Raw genomic sequence first — 17123 nt, forward strand, 5'->3', positions numbered from 1 at the left:
AACTCCTGGATCCCCTCTCTGGCTCGGACCCCGGCGACACCACTTGAGTCCCCTGCCCGGCCGCGGGGCCTCTGCAGCCCATCAGTCCATCGTAGTGTAATCTGCGCATCAGGCAGAAACTCCTCACCCTGGACTTCAAGGCTGTCCATCACCTCACCCCTTCCTACCTCACCTCCCTTCTCTCCTTCTCCAGCCCAGCCCGCACCCTCTGCTCCTCCGCCGCTAATCTCCTCCCCGTACCTCGTTCTCGCCTGTCCCGCCATCGACGCCCGGCCCACGTCATCCCCTGGGCCTGGAATGCCCCCAATCCCTCTGCCCATCTGCCAAGCTAGCTCTCTTCCTCCCTTCAAGGCCCTACCGAGAGCTCACCTCCTCCGGGAGGCCTTCCCAGACTGAGCCCCTTCCTTCCTCTCCCCCTCATCCCCCTCTCCATCCCCCCCATCTTACCTCCTTCCCTTCCCCACAGCACCTGTATATATGTATATATGTTTGTACATATTTATTACTCTATTTATTTATTTTACTTGTACATATCTATTCTATTTATTTTATTTTGTTAATATGTTTGGTTTTGTTCTCTGTCTCCCCCTTTTAGACTGTGAGCCCACTGTTGGGTAGGGGCTGTCTCTATATGTTGCCAATTTGTACTTCCCAAGCGCTTAGTACAGTGCTCTGCACATAGTAAGCGCTCAATAAATACGATTGATGATGATGATGATGAGTGCCGGCTGTGTGCAGAGCACTGTGCTAAGCGCTTGGGAGAGTACGGTAGAACGAGAAGACACGACCCCTGCCCTCGATCCGCTCACAGTCTCTGCTGGCCGCGGGGGAGGCCGAGACCCCCTGTTCTCGGTTCCCTTTGTCTCCCGGGTCCCAGGAGGCCTGGGACTCCCTGCATGAGCCTCCCGGGGGCTGAACCCGCTGGATGGTGACTCGCCCCTTCCCTCCCTCCCCCTCACAGAACGCCGAGGTAACCAAGCAGGTGACGGCGGCCAGACAAGCCCAGGGGGACGTCGAGCGGGAGAAGAAAGAACTGGAGCACTCCTTCCAGCGTGTGAGTGAGCAAGCCCAGAGGAAGGTGAGTTGGACAGAAGGACACGGGAAAGCGTTTCCGCTTCACCACTGGACCCTCAGAAAGAGCGGCCGCGACCCCTCCTCAGCCCCGCTGTACGTACGCGTGTATGTTCGGAGGAGCAGTGTGGCCTAGCGGAAAGAGCCGGGGCCTCGGAGTCCCGGGAACCGGATTCTAATCCTGGCCCCACCACTTGCCTGCTGGGTGACATAGGGCCAGTCAGTTTGCCTCCCTGGGCCTCGGTTACCTCATCTGTGAAATGGGGATTCAATTCCTGGTCTCCCTTAGTCTGTGAGCCCCAGGCGAAGCAGGGGCCTGATTATCTTGTACCTAGTCCAGTGCTTGGCACATGGTAAGCACTTTACAAATATGATAATAATCATAATAATGTTATTCCATTGTACAGTCAGTTTTTTATTCTGATTTATTCCGGTTATAAATACTCCCTATATGTCTGCCCCCTTCCTTCCTCTCCCCCTCGTTCCCCTCTCCATCCCCCCCATCTTACCTCCTTCCCTTCCCCACTGCACCTGTATATATGTATATGTTTGTACATATTTATTACTCTATTTTACTTGTACATATCTATTCTATTTATTTTATTTTGTTAGTATGTTTGGTTTTGTTCTCTGTCTCCCCCTTTTAGACTGTGAGCCCACTGTTGGGTAGGGACTGTCTCTATATGTTGCCAACTTGGACTTCCCAAGCGCTTAGTACAGTGCTCTGCACACAGTAAGCGCTCAATAAATACGATTGATGATGATGATGATGATGATGCCTCCCCGACAGAGTGTAAGCTCCTCGGGGGCAGGGAACGTATCTTGTTCTTTCATTTATTGAGTGCACACTGTGTGCAGAGCACTGTACTAAGCGCTTGGGAGAGTGTACTACAACAGTAAACAGACACATTCCCTGTCCACAACGAGCTTACAGTCTAGAGTTCTTGAGTTGTACCTCCCCGAGGCTCAGAGCACAGTACTGCTCTGCTTGACGGGTCAGTAGTACAACTTCTTAGGGAGAGCCATGACCAGCTCAGAGATCCTTCTGCTTTCACCTTCTAGAAGGTGCTTTCACCAGGCGCTTAGTACAGTGCTCGGCACACAGTAAGCGCTCAATAAATACGATTGATTGATTGATTCTAGACTCAAGAACAGACCGAGGTTCTGGAGACTTTAAAGCGAGAACTGGCAGCCAGCAAACAGGAGCTCCAGACCGTAAAGGGCACGCTGGAGACCTCTGCCCAGGTAAGACCCTCTCCCTCCACCCCCCAGCTTCCTCCCCTCATTTCCTCCTCCGGAAAACGGGACCATCTCTGCCCCTCCCATCCTTCTGGGATCTTGAGGTAACAGATGAGTAGCGTAGTGGATGGAGCACGGGCCTTTGAGTCACCAGGACCCGGGTGCTAATCCTGGCTCCACCACTTGTCTGCTGACCTCGGGCAAGTCACTTAACGTCTCTGCGCCTCAGTTACCTCATCTGTAAAATGGGGATTAAGACTGGGAGCCCCATGTTCGACAGGGATAGTGTCCGACCTGGGAAGTGACATGGCGTGGTGGATAGAGCAGGGGCCCGGGACTCAGAAGGTCAAGGGTTCTAATCCCTGCTCTGCCACTTGTGTGGCCTTGGGCACGTCACCTCACTTCTCTGGACCTCAGTTCCCCTGTCTGTAAAATGGGAATTAAGACTGTGAGCCCTATGGAGGACAGAGACTGTGTCCAATTCTACTATCTTGTGTCTACCCCATGGCTTAGAACACATAGTAAGCACTTAACAAATACCATAAGTATTCATTATTGTTATTATTAATAATAATTAATAGTATTATTAGTATTAAAAGTATTATTCATCATTATTATTATTATTATTGTCATTAACTTGTGTCTACCCCATGACTTGGAACAGTGCCTGACACATAGTAAGCGCTTCACAAATACCATAAGTATTCATTATTATTATTATCATTAACTTGTGTCTACCCCATGATTTAGAACAGTGCCTGACACATAGTAAGCGCTTAACAAATACCATAAGTATTCATTATTATTATTATCATTAACTTGTGTCTACCCCATGACTTAGAACAGTGCCTGACACATAGTAAGCGCTTAACAAATACCATAAGTATTCATTATTATTATTATCATTAACTTGTGTCTACCCCATGACTTAGAACAGTGCCTGACACATAGTAAGCGCTTCACAAATACCATAAGTATTCATTATTATTATTATCATTAACTTGTGTCTACCCCATGACTTAGAACAGTGCCTGACACATAGTAAGCGCTTCACAAATACCATAAGTATTCATTATTATTATTATTATTATTAACTTGTATCCACCCCAGCATTTCATACAGTGCATGGCACAGTAAGTGCCTAACAAATACCATTAAAAAAACCCAAAGCAAGCAAACAAACAAAAACTGATGAGAAAGTGCTGGGGCGGACTAGAGTGCCATAACTGCCCCAAGCTCATTTATGAAATGAAGTCAGAATAAGACCAGGTGCCTCCTGGAAACCGGGGTCAAGGTTGTGGCCACCTTCAAATCCCGTGGCATTATGCCGCCAACATCACCTGGGGCTTTTACTGAGCGCCAACCAGATGCAAGCACTGTGCTGGGCACTCGAGATCCTGTGCCGGAAAATGAGAAGACACAGCCCTTCCCGGTGCGGGGGAGGTATCTTTCCATCATTTCCGCTATAACACACATCGGACAGGGTGGGACCATAGTGGGGGAAACAGTTGCAGGAATGTGGCTAGGCATTGGCAGTTCCATGCTCTCTGGATGGGGAAACTGAGGCATAGAAAAGAGAGGACCGGCGTAGAAAAGAGAGGATCCCTAGGCACTGTCTGTAGAGAAAAGAACAAAAGCAGAGGGCTTGGGGAAATGCCGAGCTGCACCTGAGAAGTGGGTGGGGAATCAGGTGCCAGAGGGCCTAGTAATAATAATAATTATTATTATTATTATGGTATTTGTTAAGCGCTTGTTATGTGCCAGACACTGTACTAAGCACTAGGATAGATACAAGCAAGTCGGATTGGACACTTTCCCTGTCCCACTTGGGGCTCACAGTCTCAGTCCCCATTTTACAGATGAGGTAACTGAGGCACAGAGATGTAAAGTGAGTTGCCCCAGGTCACACAGCAGACAGGAGGCAGAGCGGGGATTAGAAAACATGACCTTTGGACGTCCAAGCCCATGCTGTATCCACTAGACCATGCTGCTGCTAGTGAGAAGAGCTCAGGGAGAGAAGATGGGAGTCCTCGGTTCTAATCCTGATCTGCCACCTTCATGCTCTGTGACTCTGGACAAGTCACTTAACTTCTATGGGCTTCAGTTTCCTTATTTTTATTTTATTTATTTATTGTGGTATTTATTAAGCGCTTACTAGGCGTCAAACACTGTTCTAAGGACTGGGGTAAGTACAAGTTAATTAGATTGGACACAGTCCCTGTCCCACATGGGGTTCACATTTTAAGTGGGGGGGTGATATCGAATCCCCATTTTACAGGTGGGAAAACCGGCCCAGAGAAGTCAAGTGACTAGCCCAGGGTCACTTGGCAGCCAACTGGCCGAGCTGAGATTAGAACCCATGTCTCCTGATCCTCAGGCCCGGGCTCTTCCTACTGGGCCACCATAGAACAGAAACACCTGTTCTCCCTCCTCTTAGACCGTGAGCTTCGAGTGGGTCAGGGACTCATGCCTGATCCGATTATTTTGTGTCAGTCCCAGTGTTTAGCCCAGGGCTTGGCTCACGGTAAGCGTCCAAACAAGGCCCTCCTGGCTGGCCAGGAAGTGGTACACCCCTGCCGTCCGATCCCGGGCGGTCCCGGGGCCCGGCAGAGGGGCGGCTCAGCACCCGCGGCCCTTTGCCGTTCCCCACGTGCAGTCCGAAGCGGAGCGGGGGGCCCAGCTGGCGGGCCTGGAGGCGGAGAGGGCCAGCCTGGTGGAGGCGGCCGGGCGCCGAGAGGAGGAGACGGCAGCCCTGCGGGCCGAGCTCCAGCAGCTGCGGGTCACCCAGAGCCGGGAGCAGGAGAGCACCAGGTCCACCCTGGAGGAGCTGCGCGCCCAACTTGGAGAGAAGGTACGTGCCGTGGGGAGGGCGTGCCGGGCAACGTGGAGCCTGGGCATCTGGGAGCCTCTCTGTCTGCGAGGGCTGGCTGCCAGGGGATAGGTAGGCCCCAGAGGTGAGCCCCTGGGGCCACTGCAGCCCGGGTCCCAGCGTGCACCCGCCTGGTCCAGCCGACCACAGCATTCTGGGGTCGGTCGGGCCTGGCCACACACCCCTTTCCCCCGCCCCCCCGGCCCCAAGGGGTCCCCCGGAGGGCGGGCAGGATGGGGCTCACCCGTCCGGCCCGCCGGCAGGAGGGCAGCGAGCAGGCCCTGCTGCGGCGGCTGGAGGAGGAGCGAGGGGCCCTGCTGCGGGCCGCCGTGGAGGAGGCGGAGGCCGTGGTGCAGGACGCGCTGAACCGGCTCGAGGAGCCGGCCCACATCAGCTGCAGCGGCTCAGCAGGTGCGTGCCCGCGGGGCCTCGGACCGGACCGGCCGCCGCGGTCGTGGCTACCCCGGGTCCCGCCCGCCCCCGATTGGTGCCCTTGGTCGGCAGTAGAGAGACACCATAGCTGGGCAGAAACGGGTCTGAGTCCATTCGGGGCCTTGGTTGCTCACAGGGATCAATCAATCGTATTTATTGAGCGCTTACTGTGTGCAGAGCACTGTACTAAGCGCTTGGGAAGTACAAGTTGGCAACGTATAGAGACAGTCCCTACCCAACAGTGGGCTCACAGGGATGCCCCACCCCTGAACCCTGCTGTCCCGGGCCCTGGACGAGCGGAACAGGAGGTGACCCCAGGGAGGCAGGGCCCTGACCCCCGACGCCTGACCCCAACCTCGGTTCTGTCTCTGCTCCCCACCCACCTCCACGGCCCGGGCACAGATTATCTCCTGTCCAGGACGCTGGCCGCTGCCGGCTGCATAGAGCGGCTTCAGGAGGCCTGTGACCGATATGTGGCCCGCCCAGAGGGTGAGCCTGGGTGGCCGTGGGGGACGGGGAGGGGGGGAGCCTCCGTCTACGATTGACTGAGGCCTGGGAGGGGGCCGGCTTGGCTCTTAGGCTGGGGTGGGTGGCCAGAGGTGGGGGGTTGTGTGTGTGTGTCTGTGTGTGTCCATGAATGTTCTATCAATCAGTGGTATTTATTGAGCGCTTTCTCTGCCAAGCACTGTAACAAGCGCTTTTTAGAGCACAATAAAATGAGTCGAGCCCTGCTTTCAAGGAGCTTACCGTCCGGTGCACGGTGGGGACGAAGACATTAAAATCAATTTCAAATAAGGGAAGTAACCGAGTATAAGGATTTGGACATAAGCAAATGGTAGAAAGAGTGTGAGGGGGTGCGGGGGTGTGCGCGCACCCGCAGCACACTGTGAGCACGAGCATTCTAGGGAGGGAGTGTGTGCGAGTGTGTGTGAATACGTATCAGTGTGTCTTCTGGGGATGAGTGTGTGTGTGTGTGTGCGCGGGTTGTGTGTATATACTACAGGAAGCGCTGAGGGGGTGGTTTGCATGAATGTGTGTGTCTGTGTGTGTTTGTGTTTGTACTCCAGGAGGTGATGAGGGCAGGTTTGCGTGCGTGTGTGTATGTGTGCAGTTGTGTGAAGGAAATGTTGTTGATGAGAGAGGGAGGGAGCATGTGCCAAGCCAGTGCCCACTGGGCATGGGAAATACGGATCCAAAATGTGCTGTCCTGGCATCACAGCCTTCTCTTGCAAACTCCCCGCAGAGGTGAGCGGGCTGGTGCGCTCCGTGGCCCTCTTTGCCCACCTGATTGGCGACACCATCCTGCAGGGAAGCGCCACCTGCCACACAGCCCCCATGGAGCCCGCCGACAGTAAGCACTGCCGCCCTCGGGATCACCGGGGCCCCTGGCCCGGCTCTCGGGTGGGAGGGCGGCGTAGCGGTTAGGGGAGCGAGGATGGGGAGTGGCGGGGACCCCCCGCCTTGAGGGCAACGGTCCCGCCTACATCCCCAGCGCTGGCCGAGCTGTGTAAGCAGTGTGGGGGGGAAGCCCTCCTCTACCTGGCTTCCCTGAAGGACGCCGCCTCCATCGGAAGCGCCGACTGCACGGCTGTGAGGAACTGCGTGAGCAAGATCACCGCCATCGGCGAGGTGCGTGGGGACGCGGGGCCCTGGCCCCGGTGGGGGTCTCGGCAGCCCCAGAAGCCCGGCTGGCACGGAGGGCAGCCCTGGGGGACGTGGAGCCCGCTCGCTATCAACAGGTCGCACGGCTGGACGAGGCCAGTCCCATTCCCACCCAAGCCCTGGTTTCCATTGGCTGGGGTCTGGGCCGGCCCTGGGTGGCTGGCGGCCCTCAGCCTCTTTCCGTCTGTCCCTCCCGCCATCTCCACCCAGGCTGAGAGCAAGGACTAGCTGGGGCCCAGGGGAAACTGAGACGGTGGTTCCTGAACTGGAGCCAGGCCCCAGGGCGGGGAGGCAGGAGGGTCCCGGCAAACAGGAGCCCCCGGGAAAGGAGCCGTGGGGCAGGGATGGGCAGGTGGGACCACTGCCCCTCTGTCCTTGGCTAGGAGCTCAGACCCCGGGGCCTGGACATCGAGCAGGAGGAGCTGGGGGACCTGGTGGACAAAGAACTAGCCGCCACCTCGGCTGCCATAGAAGCCGCCACCACGAGGATCGAGGTGAGGGCCACCGAGTTCATTTTCCTGGCTCTCCGGGCGCTCCGTTTCAGAGGGGCAGGAAAGCGATGCTCAGAGAAGACAAGTAAGATCCCAGAAGATCACACAGCGTGGTGGTGTTCCCGGAAGAAGTGGCCCAGTCGGGCACCAGCAGGAGACCCGGTCTCACGACTGGACCCTCTCCACCCACCCCGTGGGTCACCTGGCAGGGTCCATCCCCTCCTGAGGATTGAAGTGTGGAGGGCGGGTCAGGGGATGGGTCAGAGGCGACCGGCCCCCTCCTCAAGCCCAGCCCTCCCCGCGGGGGAGCTTTTCTCTTTCTCCAGGAGATGCTCAGCAAGTCACGCGCCGGAGACACCGGGGTCAAACTGGAGGTGAACGAGAGGTCAGTGAGGAGGGCCGGAAGATCCCGCTTGCTTGTTAACGTCCCGTGTGGGGTGGCGGGAATGGAGAGGAGAGAGACAAAGGAAGCACTACCCCAGCATGGAGCGTAGGGTTGAAAAGGAAGTGGGTGGATCTGAGGCCCGGCGGCCACAGCCGCCATCGAGCCCGCTGTCCCTCGGTGGGAAAGCGGGGGTCAGGACCCCCAGGGTGTCCCACCCATCCTGGAAACGGAGAGTCCCCTCTCCCTGAGTAGGCCCAAATCTTCTCCCTCTTCCAATCAACCAATCAGTCATTGGTACTAAGAGCATCGTACTAAGCATTTGGGAGAGCACAATGTAACAGAGTTGGTAATAATAATAATAATTGTGGTATTTGTTAAGCACTTACTATGTGCCAAGCACTGTTCTAAATGCTGGGGTAGATACAAGGTAATCAGGTTGGACACAGTCCCTATCCCACATGGGGCTCTCAGCCTTGATGCCCATTTTACAAATGAGGTAACTGAGGCCTAGAGAAGTGAAGTGACTTGCCCAAGGTCTTACAGCAGACTTGTGACAGTTTCAGGATTAGAACCCACGTCCTCTGACTCGCAGGCCCGGGTTCTTTCCACTAGACTACGCAGGTAGACACGTTCCCTCCCCACAGCGAGTTTACAGTCTAGAGGAGCTTACGGGGGGGAATCCAGGGTGCCACCAGCGGGGGGATGGGTTGGACATTGACTCTGCCAGGGGATCCTGACCCTTCTGAGTTCCCTGCCCACCCCCATCCCCACCAGGTGCCCCTGGGTTGGCTTTGGTCGGGGGTGGGGGGTCCCACCGCCCCCACCCTGCCAATCCCATCAGGCATTGGAGCCTAGGTCCCTAACGGAGGGCCTCCTTTCCAGGATTCTCGGCTCCTGCACCGGCCTGATGCAAGCCATTCAGATCCTCGTGGTGGCCTCCAAGGACCTGCAGAGGGAGATTGTGGAGAGCGGCAGGGTGAGCGGGGGCCAGAGGGCCGGGCGACCAGGCCACGCCACAGCCAGGCTGCGGCCTCCCCTGCCTCTAGCAGTCGAAGGCCTGGAGCTGTGACGGAGCCCAGGCTGAACCCGAAGGCACAGATGTCCTCATCAGTAGCGTGGGGTCCCCAGTCCTGCCCCTCCAACCGGTCCAGTCAGTCCAGTCCTGGACTGATATCCGCAAGGGGAGCCAGGAAGGGTGAAAGGGGACCCTGGGAAGAGAGCCGGAGGCCCATCCGGGCCCGAGGGCCGTCACTGTTACTCTTGTTACTTGACCAAGGTTGGGAGGAGAGGCACTTCGGAGACACACAGTAGAGAGGACAGCCTGGGCCTGGAAACGGGGCCTACATGTTCCCCAAATGTCTCCCACCGCCTGTCCACAGTAGGCACTCGGTCAGTCCCAGCGAGGCCGAGTCCGGTCCCCGGCCACCCCGCCCCCGGTCGGCCGCCCCGGCTGCCGAGCCTCCCCGCTGCCGTCGGCTTTCAGGAGCCTCATTATCCCCTCTGCTCACAGTCCGTCCAGCCCAGAGCCAGGCCCGGGGCTGTTGCCGGGGGCCCGTGTTAGCTTCCCCCTCCCACTGCCAGCCCACATCCCCTGCCCAGCCCAGGATGTAACCACGTCTGCTCCCGTCCGCTCCCCCAGGGTGCCGCCTCCCCCAAGGAGTTCTACGCCAAGAATTCTCGGTGGACCGAGGGCCTCATCTCGGCTTCCAAGGCCGTGGGCTGGGGAGCCACCGTCATGGTGTAAGTGTCCCCCCCTACCCCCACCCCCGGCCCCCTCTGCCCATCACGGTCCCTTAAGGGAGATGCCAGAAAGCTAGCCGGGCGGGGGCGGGGGCGGGGGCCCCAGCGAGGGAGGGCCGGGATTCCCAGGAACCGGGTTCCTCTTCCTTCCCGATCCCCGCATCCCACAACCCCCCCTTTCGTGTTCATCAGGGATGCGGCCGACCTGGTGGTTCAAGGGAAAGGGAAATTTGAGGAACTAATGGTGTGCTCGCACGAAATCGCGGCCAGCACTGCCCAACTGGTGGCCGCGTCCAAGGTCAGCGGCGGGCCGGTGGGGGCCGGGGAGGGTCGCCTGCTGGGGCTCAGGGGCCGGACAGGAGGGGCTCGGATTGGCGCCCCAGATCTCCGGATTTCAACCCAAAACTCAGCCAGGCTCTCAGCATGGCAGGGGTGATGGGCATGCGGGAGGGCCTCCTTCACCAGTCCCACCTCGCCCCAGTGGCATGACTTCCTCCTGCCCATTCCCTCTCTAAGCTCCTCTCGGGTCTTGCCCCTTGCTGTCCTCCTTTGGCTACTCTCCGCCCCCACGGCCCCCCAGCTGCCTCACCACACGAAAGGAAATTTTTCTGGATGGCCGGGGCCGGGGCCGGCTCTGACCGGGGAAGCCGTGGGGTTCAGGGGCCCAGACCCGGGCACGGCGAGTGGGTACCATCCACCGGGCACCAGCATGACGCAGCGGCCCTAACAGTCTAGGCCGGGCCCGTTCTGTGTTCAAATTGCTCGACCCTGGGGCCGAGCCTGGGGTGGAAGGCCCTGCGGGGCGGGCGGGGCCCTGACTTGGCCTCGGTCTCGGCAGGTGAAAGCGGACAAGGACAGCACAAACCTGGCCAAGTTGCAGCAGGCCTCCCGAGGGGTCAACCAGGCCACTGCTTCCGTGGTGGCCTCAACCAAGGCTGCGAAATCACAGATCGAGGAGACAGGTACCACCCACCCCCAACCCTACCACTCCCGGCCACTGCACCTTCCCTCTTTCTCTCCCTCCCAGAAATTGCCCCTGCCAACTCCCGGCCCGTTTGACTCCCTGCCCTCCAGGTCGCCAACATTTCATGGCCACCAGTGGCTATGGGATACCCTCCTTTGGGCCCACCTCCACCTCCCCCCTCATCCTCTCACACACTCCCCCAAAACAACAGCCCTTTCCACTTCCCGAGAGCTCCCGGAAGGTGGCCAGAAGCCTTCCCAGTAGTTAGTAGTAGTAGCAATAGTAAGAATAGTAGTAATAGTAGCAGTAGTAGCCATAGTAGTAGTAATAATAGTAGTTAGTAGTAGTAGAAGGGGTAGTAATGAAAGTAACAGTAGCAGTGGTAGGAGGGAGAGTAGTAGAAGCAGTAGAATCATAAAAACGTACTTATCGAACAGCCACTGGGTACGTTCACTACCCTCGGCACCTGGGAAACTGTATCACAAGGAAGCGACAAGTTCCCTGCCCACAAGGGGCTGACACTAAAATTATGGACAGATGCTCTCGTCAGCGGGGACGACTGAATGAGCAATTGAGTGTGTAGCTCTTCACGAGTTCTAGCGGTGCGGGGTCGTTGACCATCTTTCGGGGCAGGGAAAGCTGGGAAGTGGCTGAGAAGCAGTATGGACTAGTGGTTAAATGCTTAGGACAGTGCTCTGCACACAGTAAGCGCTCAATACATACTGTTGAATGAATGAATGAATGAATTTCACTTCTCCATGCTTCAGTCCCCTCATTGGTAAAACAGCGATTAAGGCTGTGAACCCCAAGTGGGACAGGGACTTTGTCCAACCAGATTAGCTTGTATCTACCCCAGTGCTTAGTACAGTGCCTGTCATATAATAAGCGCTGAATAAATGCCATTAAAAAAATGGTGGATGACAGAGGAGTCGGTCTCGTGTCCCTCCTCGCAGACACCATGGACTTCTCCAGCATGACCCTGACTCAGATTAAGCGGCAAGAGATGGATTCTCAGGTGAGACAAGTCGCGCTCAACACCGGGGACCCATCTTTGCCCCAGGACCCTCCCTAAGCGGGCAGGCGGGCGGCTGGAGGGTCGGCTCCCTCGGGTGGGCACCAGAGCTGAGGGAGGGATAAGAGAGGACGAGGATGAGGACAAGCCCGGGATTGGCGGAGCCCAGCCGGAAGGAGAGCGAGCCCGAGTGAGGGTGGGTGGGCATGACCGTTCTGCCTCAGCCTGCCCTTGCGAGGGTGGGGTCCGAGGTGACCCTCCACCCTGCAGCAGTCCGGGAGAGAGAGGGGGGAACAGCCAGCCACGGGGGTGCTGACCACGGAGGTTTGTGGCAGGTGGGCGCCGGGGGAGCATTTTCCAGCAGGGGAGAGGGCTTGGGTGCGAGCTGCGAGTGGAGTGGGCGCTCCGGGTGAAGGGAGCAAAGCTGGGACTAACGGGAGAAATGGACCCTGAATCGTTCACCTCACCCCCCCGCCATCCGGCGAGGTTGGGCGTGAGGCCTACTGGGCTCTTCCCGCAGGTCAGAGTGTTGGAGCTGGAAAACCAGCTGCAGAAAGAGCGCCAGAAGCTGGGAGATCTACGAAGGAAGCACTACGAGCTCGCCGGCGTGGCCGAGGGCTGGGATGAGGGTGAGAGGACCCGACCCCGGGGGGCTGCGGGGGCTGGGCTCGTATCCAGGGGAACCCAACAGTCCTCCCGAATGTGCTCGGGTCAGGCAAGGCTCCTCCGGCATCTCCAGGAGCGGCCTCTCCCCCTTGCCCTCCCTCCCGGCCTCCGCCTTCCCAGAGGCGTCCAAAATCCTGCCGCAGAGTTTCGGGGCTCAGAAGCGGCACCTGTTTTTCACAGGGACCTGGGAGGGGAAAACAGAGGCTCCAGAGCAAATGGGGGTGGGGGACCAGGGGTCCTCCCTCCCTACCCTCCGGAGACACACGGAGCAACCATCTGGGTCCTGCAAACTTCCACAAATTGACATTAAGGGGGTCACCAGGGGGAGTTGAAGGTTCTTTAGGGTCATCCCCTGTGGGAACAGGGACATCTCCTTCCTTGATTTTTGCTCCCTGTCTCGCGGGGCGACTGGTCCAAGGGATGAGGAGTAGGGGTGAGGTGGGCCCCACACCCCAGCCTGCGCAGGGGGCAGCACCTGAGCCACCGGCCGACCCGCTGCAAGCCCCTCACCCTCTCGGGGCTTCAGTTTCCTCATCTGGAAAATGGGGGTGGCAATACCTGTCCCTCCCCACGAAGCAGGGAGGCGTGGGGCGGATGAGGGCCCTGACACGCAAGCAACTGGGAAAAGTCAAAGGAAGGGCTAGGAAAATTGAGGGGTAGGGGGACCTGGATCATATTCATTCTTATTTCTCAGGCAAATCCAAGCTTTTTAGAGTTCGTTGTTGGTACTGGAGCAGGGGGCTTCCATGGTCCAGTTGAGGGGTCCTAGGAGGGCAGCTGCCCCTGGGAAGGGTTCATTCCCTGTCCACAACACACGTATTCCCTGCCCACAACGAGCTCACACCACTGCAGCTGCTCCTGACTGCGGGCACTGGCTAAATGGGAATAGCCCAGCTTCCTGACAGGCCCATCATCATCATCAATCGTATTTATTGAGGGCTTACTATGTGCAGAGCACTGTACTAAGCGCTTGGGAAGTACAAATTGGCAACATATAGAGACAGTCCCTACCCCACAGTGGGCTCACAGTCTAAAAGGGGGAGACAGAGAACAAAACCAAACATTCTAACAAAATAAAATAAATAGGATAGATATGTACAAGTAAAATAAATAAATAGAGTAATAAATATGTACAAACATATATACAGGTGCTGTGGGGAAGGGAAGGAGGTAAGATGGGGGGATGGAGAGGGGAACGAGGGGGAGAGGAAGGAAGGGGCTTAGTCTGGGAAGGCCTCCTGGAGGAGGTGAGCTCTCAGCAGGGCCTTGAAGGGAGGAAGAGAGCTAGCTTGGCGGATGGGCAGAGGGAGGGCATTCCAGGCCCGGGGGTCGATGGCAGGACAGGCGAGAACGAGGCCTAACGGTGAGGAGATTAGCGGTGGCAGAGGAGCGGAGGGTGCGGGCTGCGATGGAGAAGGAGAGAAGGGAGGTGAGGTAGGAGGGGGCGAGGGGATGGATGGACAGCCTTGAAGCCCAGGGTGAGGAGTTTCTGCCTGATGCGCAGATTGATTGGTAGCCACTGGAGATTTTTGAGGCACCAGGCTAATTAGCCACCAGGCTAATTCCAGCCCTGCAGGGGAGGGGCAGCCATGGCATGCCTCTGCTCCCGGGAGTTCACAGACCCAAGAGGAGGAGCCCGGGAATGAGGCGAGGGGTGGTGGCGGCAGCGGGGGAAGCTGCTTGGCTTCCGGCCGGAATCTCCCCGTTCCTGAAACCGCCAGTCCCCGGGGAAGGGGGGACCGAGCCGAAGTCCATCCACTCCCCTCCGGACAAGGGCTCGCCCCAGCCAAGCCTCTCCCCTGCCGTAACCTTAGCCGACGGAACTACCTAATACCTGAGCAGAGCCATTTCCAGGCTGTGCCAGGACCGGGGTGCCGATGAGGCCCATGGAGCAGGACTGTTTATGAGCTGAGCATCTCTGATAATAATAGTAATAATAATTGTGTAGCGTTAAGCACTTACCATGTGCCAAGCACTGCTCTAAGTGCTGAGGTAGAGAGAAGATGATCAGGTTGGAGACAGTCCCTGTTTCCCACGGGGCTCACAGTCTAAGAGAGAGGGAGAACAGTTGTTAGCCCCATGTTACAGATGAGGAAACTGAGACCCAGAGAAGGGAAGCGACCCGCTCAGGGTCACGCCCCCTCCGCCGCCTGCCGTCTGTAACTTCTCCGTCCGTGTCGTTGCTCCCCTCAGCCGCAGACTAGACGCCGGGGGACCCTCGGGGCAGCAGCCGTCCACTCCCGATGGCCAGCGCCGGGCGGCCCCTCCCGACGATCCGCTCCCAGCCCGGCCCAAAGCACACGTCCGCCACTCCCCCCAACCCACCGGGCGCCCACCCCGGCCCCCAGGCACCCGAGATCCACAGAGAGAGAAAAGGGTCACGCTGGCCTGCAAGGGCTCTGCTGCAGTGGGCTTATTTATTTACTTATTTTATGGGCAGGGGGAGGGAGGGGGAGGGGGAGAGGGAACAACCGCACTCATCTCCTTTCTGTTTTCTTCTCAACCTTTTCCGTTTCATCGTCGGCCCCAACTCAAGGGGTGCAGGGGTGGAGCTGAGAGTCAGAGGGCTCCAAGCCAGAGCCTCCTCAGTGGCTCTGCCCTAGCCTGAGTTTGCCAAGGCAGATTCTCGCTCCCCCCGTGGTGCTTCCCAACAATTTCCTGGGTCATCCTTCTGCTCCCAAAGCAAACTCTGCAAAAGGAGTCGTGCCCGGAGCCGTCCGTTTGGCCCCGGCCCCGAACGGGCCGGCGGCCGGCCAGCGGTTAACCGGGCCGGCCGGGTGCTGGCGAGGGGCTCCCCGTGGCGGCCCCCCAGAACCCTGTGCCTTTCCTTGCCTCAGCTGGAAAAGGAGCAAACATGCTTAGCGAGCGCCGGGAAGCCCACGTTGCCTTGGTTTTCCCCCCGGCCCTTCCGCCCGGCCGTCGCTCCGTCCCGGCCAGCACGAGAACGGTGACATCCCCCAAACGATTCGCCACAGTGTCTTCTCAAATGGACCCCGGGGGCGGCGGCTCCGCCTTCTTCAGGAGAACACCCTGAAGCGCCTCGCCGGCCTGGACCCGAGAGCCATTGAAACCATCCCCCAGCTGCCTCCGGGGATTCCCCCGAACATCCTCCGGGCAACCCATCACGGACCCTTCCTGCTACTTATTACCCCCTACCACCTACAGCCAGCGCCTGGGGAGGGTTACACAGAGGAATCCAGGACCTGGGGGCCACTGGCTCCGAGATTCCCATCAAAGAAGTCATCTGTGGGAATCGGAGGGAAAACGGCAAGAGCGGATCGGCCCGCGGGCACCACCGGATGGACGGCTCTCCCGGCCACCGGGCCCCGGTTCTGTTTCCGTAGAAACTCTCCAGCAGGAGCCAGCAACCTAAGCGTCACGGACCAGCTCTCGTCCCAAAGGCACCCCCCGAGTTGCGAGGGCGGTGGAGTTTCCGCATCCGAGCCATGAACCGCTGGGAGAAGGAGGACGCCGAGGCCGACGGTGCAAACCGTGCTGCAGGAGGAAGGTAGAGGGGCTTTAGCTTCGGATGACAAGCCCCATGGACAGGAGGCAGTAACCCACCAGAGCCCTTGATGGGGGCGCAGGGCTGGACTCGTGAGTTGTCAGGATTTAATGCCTGGCTGTCCCAAGGCGGTAAAGACGGCTCGGTGTTGGTGTGTGGGCTCGGTGGAGGCAGGGGACCGTCCAGGAGGGTGTTGAGCCGCCGGACCGGACCCCCAGAAGCATCCATCGCAAACCCTCAGGCTGCGGGTCATTGAGGGTCCGGAAAGAGCCTCCCTCCTGCTCGGACACCCAACCTGGAAAAGGCCCTAGAGGAGGGCGAGAAGGCCCAGATCCTGAGGTGCGCCTGGAGCAGGAAAGCAGCCGGGAGCAGGGAGAAATCTCTCCCGTCCAGCCCCTTGTTGGGGATTCAGCCGCCCCCCAGAGATCCCCACATCTCTGGGCATCACCGGCAGCCCTTACGTACAAGGGTCCGTGGCCCCGAGTCTGGCCTAAGTGGGCACGGGGCCTGGGGGAGACTGGTCCGCTGAGCAGCTCAGTGAACTGCAGGAATTTAAATCAGATTTTTAGGAGCCAGCCCTGAGCGGTTCTATCTCTCCTCACATGCGGCGGCAGCCTTCACAAGGAGGCTCACCGCATGGAGAACGAATCTTCAGCCAGTGTCACGCACGCAGGCAGGCCGGCGGAGCCCTTGCCTACTCGTGCTGTTGGGAGAGTCTCCCCTAAATCTCAAAGGGCAGAGGGGTGGAGGTGCAGGTGCTATGGTAGAGCTGATACACCTGGGGAGAGAGAGAGAGAAAACGTAGCATGTGCATGCGTGCACACGCTTGACTTCTCTTCCCACGCTGAGCTAAAGCCGAGCAGTCACGATCCCTTGGGGTTGAGGCCTTTCCACCCCCTGAACGGCCAGACCTTGGGAGGGCGGCAGCCGGACGCCCCTCATCGTTAGCCCGCCTTTCAGGGAGGACCGTCCCACGTCCGCTGCCTGTAATGGTGGCCGAGCTCCTGGGAATGGGAAGCCCTTGCCCTCCCTGCCCGGTTCACGCCCAGGGGGTTCCCCCCGCGGGTGGGGAGGAGAGGCTGGGCCA

The 17123-nt window shown here is 58.4% G+C and overlaps 1 protein-coding gene across 1 annotated transcript in view; it reads left to right on the forward strand.

Moving 5' to 3' along the window:
- Nucleotides 1-15883, forward strand: part of HIP1 (huntingtin interacting protein 1) — a 44812-nt gene extending 28929 nt beyond the window's left edge. Inside the window, exons 16-31 of the mRNA XM_038758883.1 lie at nucleotides 962-1078; nucleotides 2215-2316; nucleotides 4967-5161; nucleotides 5443-5590; nucleotides 6014-6100; nucleotides 6855-6962; nucleotides 7104-7240; nucleotides 7657-7767; nucleotides 8091-8149; nucleotides 9032-9125; nucleotides 9789-9889; nucleotides 10082-10187; nucleotides 10728-10851; nucleotides 11807-11868; nucleotides 12386-12494; nucleotides 14725-15883. Coding sequence (XP_038614811.1) covers nucleotides 962-1078; nucleotides 2215-2316; nucleotides 4967-5161; nucleotides 5443-5590; nucleotides 6014-6100; nucleotides 6855-6962; nucleotides 7104-7240; nucleotides 7657-7767; nucleotides 8091-8149; nucleotides 9032-9125; nucleotides 9789-9889; nucleotides 10082-10187; nucleotides 10728-10851; nucleotides 11807-11868; nucleotides 12386-12494; nucleotides 14725-14735 — 1671 coding nt within the window. The 3' untranslated portion in view covers nucleotides 14736-15883. The remainder of the gene's footprint in view (nucleotides 1-961; nucleotides 1079-2214; nucleotides 2317-4966; nucleotides 5162-5442; nucleotides 5591-6013; nucleotides 6101-6854; nucleotides 6963-7103; nucleotides 7241-7656; nucleotides 7768-8090; nucleotides 8150-9031; nucleotides 9126-9788; nucleotides 9890-10081; nucleotides 10188-10727; nucleotides 10852-11806; nucleotides 11869-12385; nucleotides 12495-14724) is intronic.
- Nucleotides 15884-17123: the final 1240 nt, after the last annotated feature.

Source organism: Tachyglossus aculeatus, chromosome 17, assembly GCF_015852505.1.
Source record: "Tachyglossus aculeatus isolate mTacAcu1 chromosome 17, mTacAcu1.pri, whole genome shotgun sequence".
NCBI classification, from domain to species: Eukaryota; Metazoa; Chordata; class Mammalia; order Monotremata; family Tachyglossidae; genus Tachyglossus; species Tachyglossus aculeatus.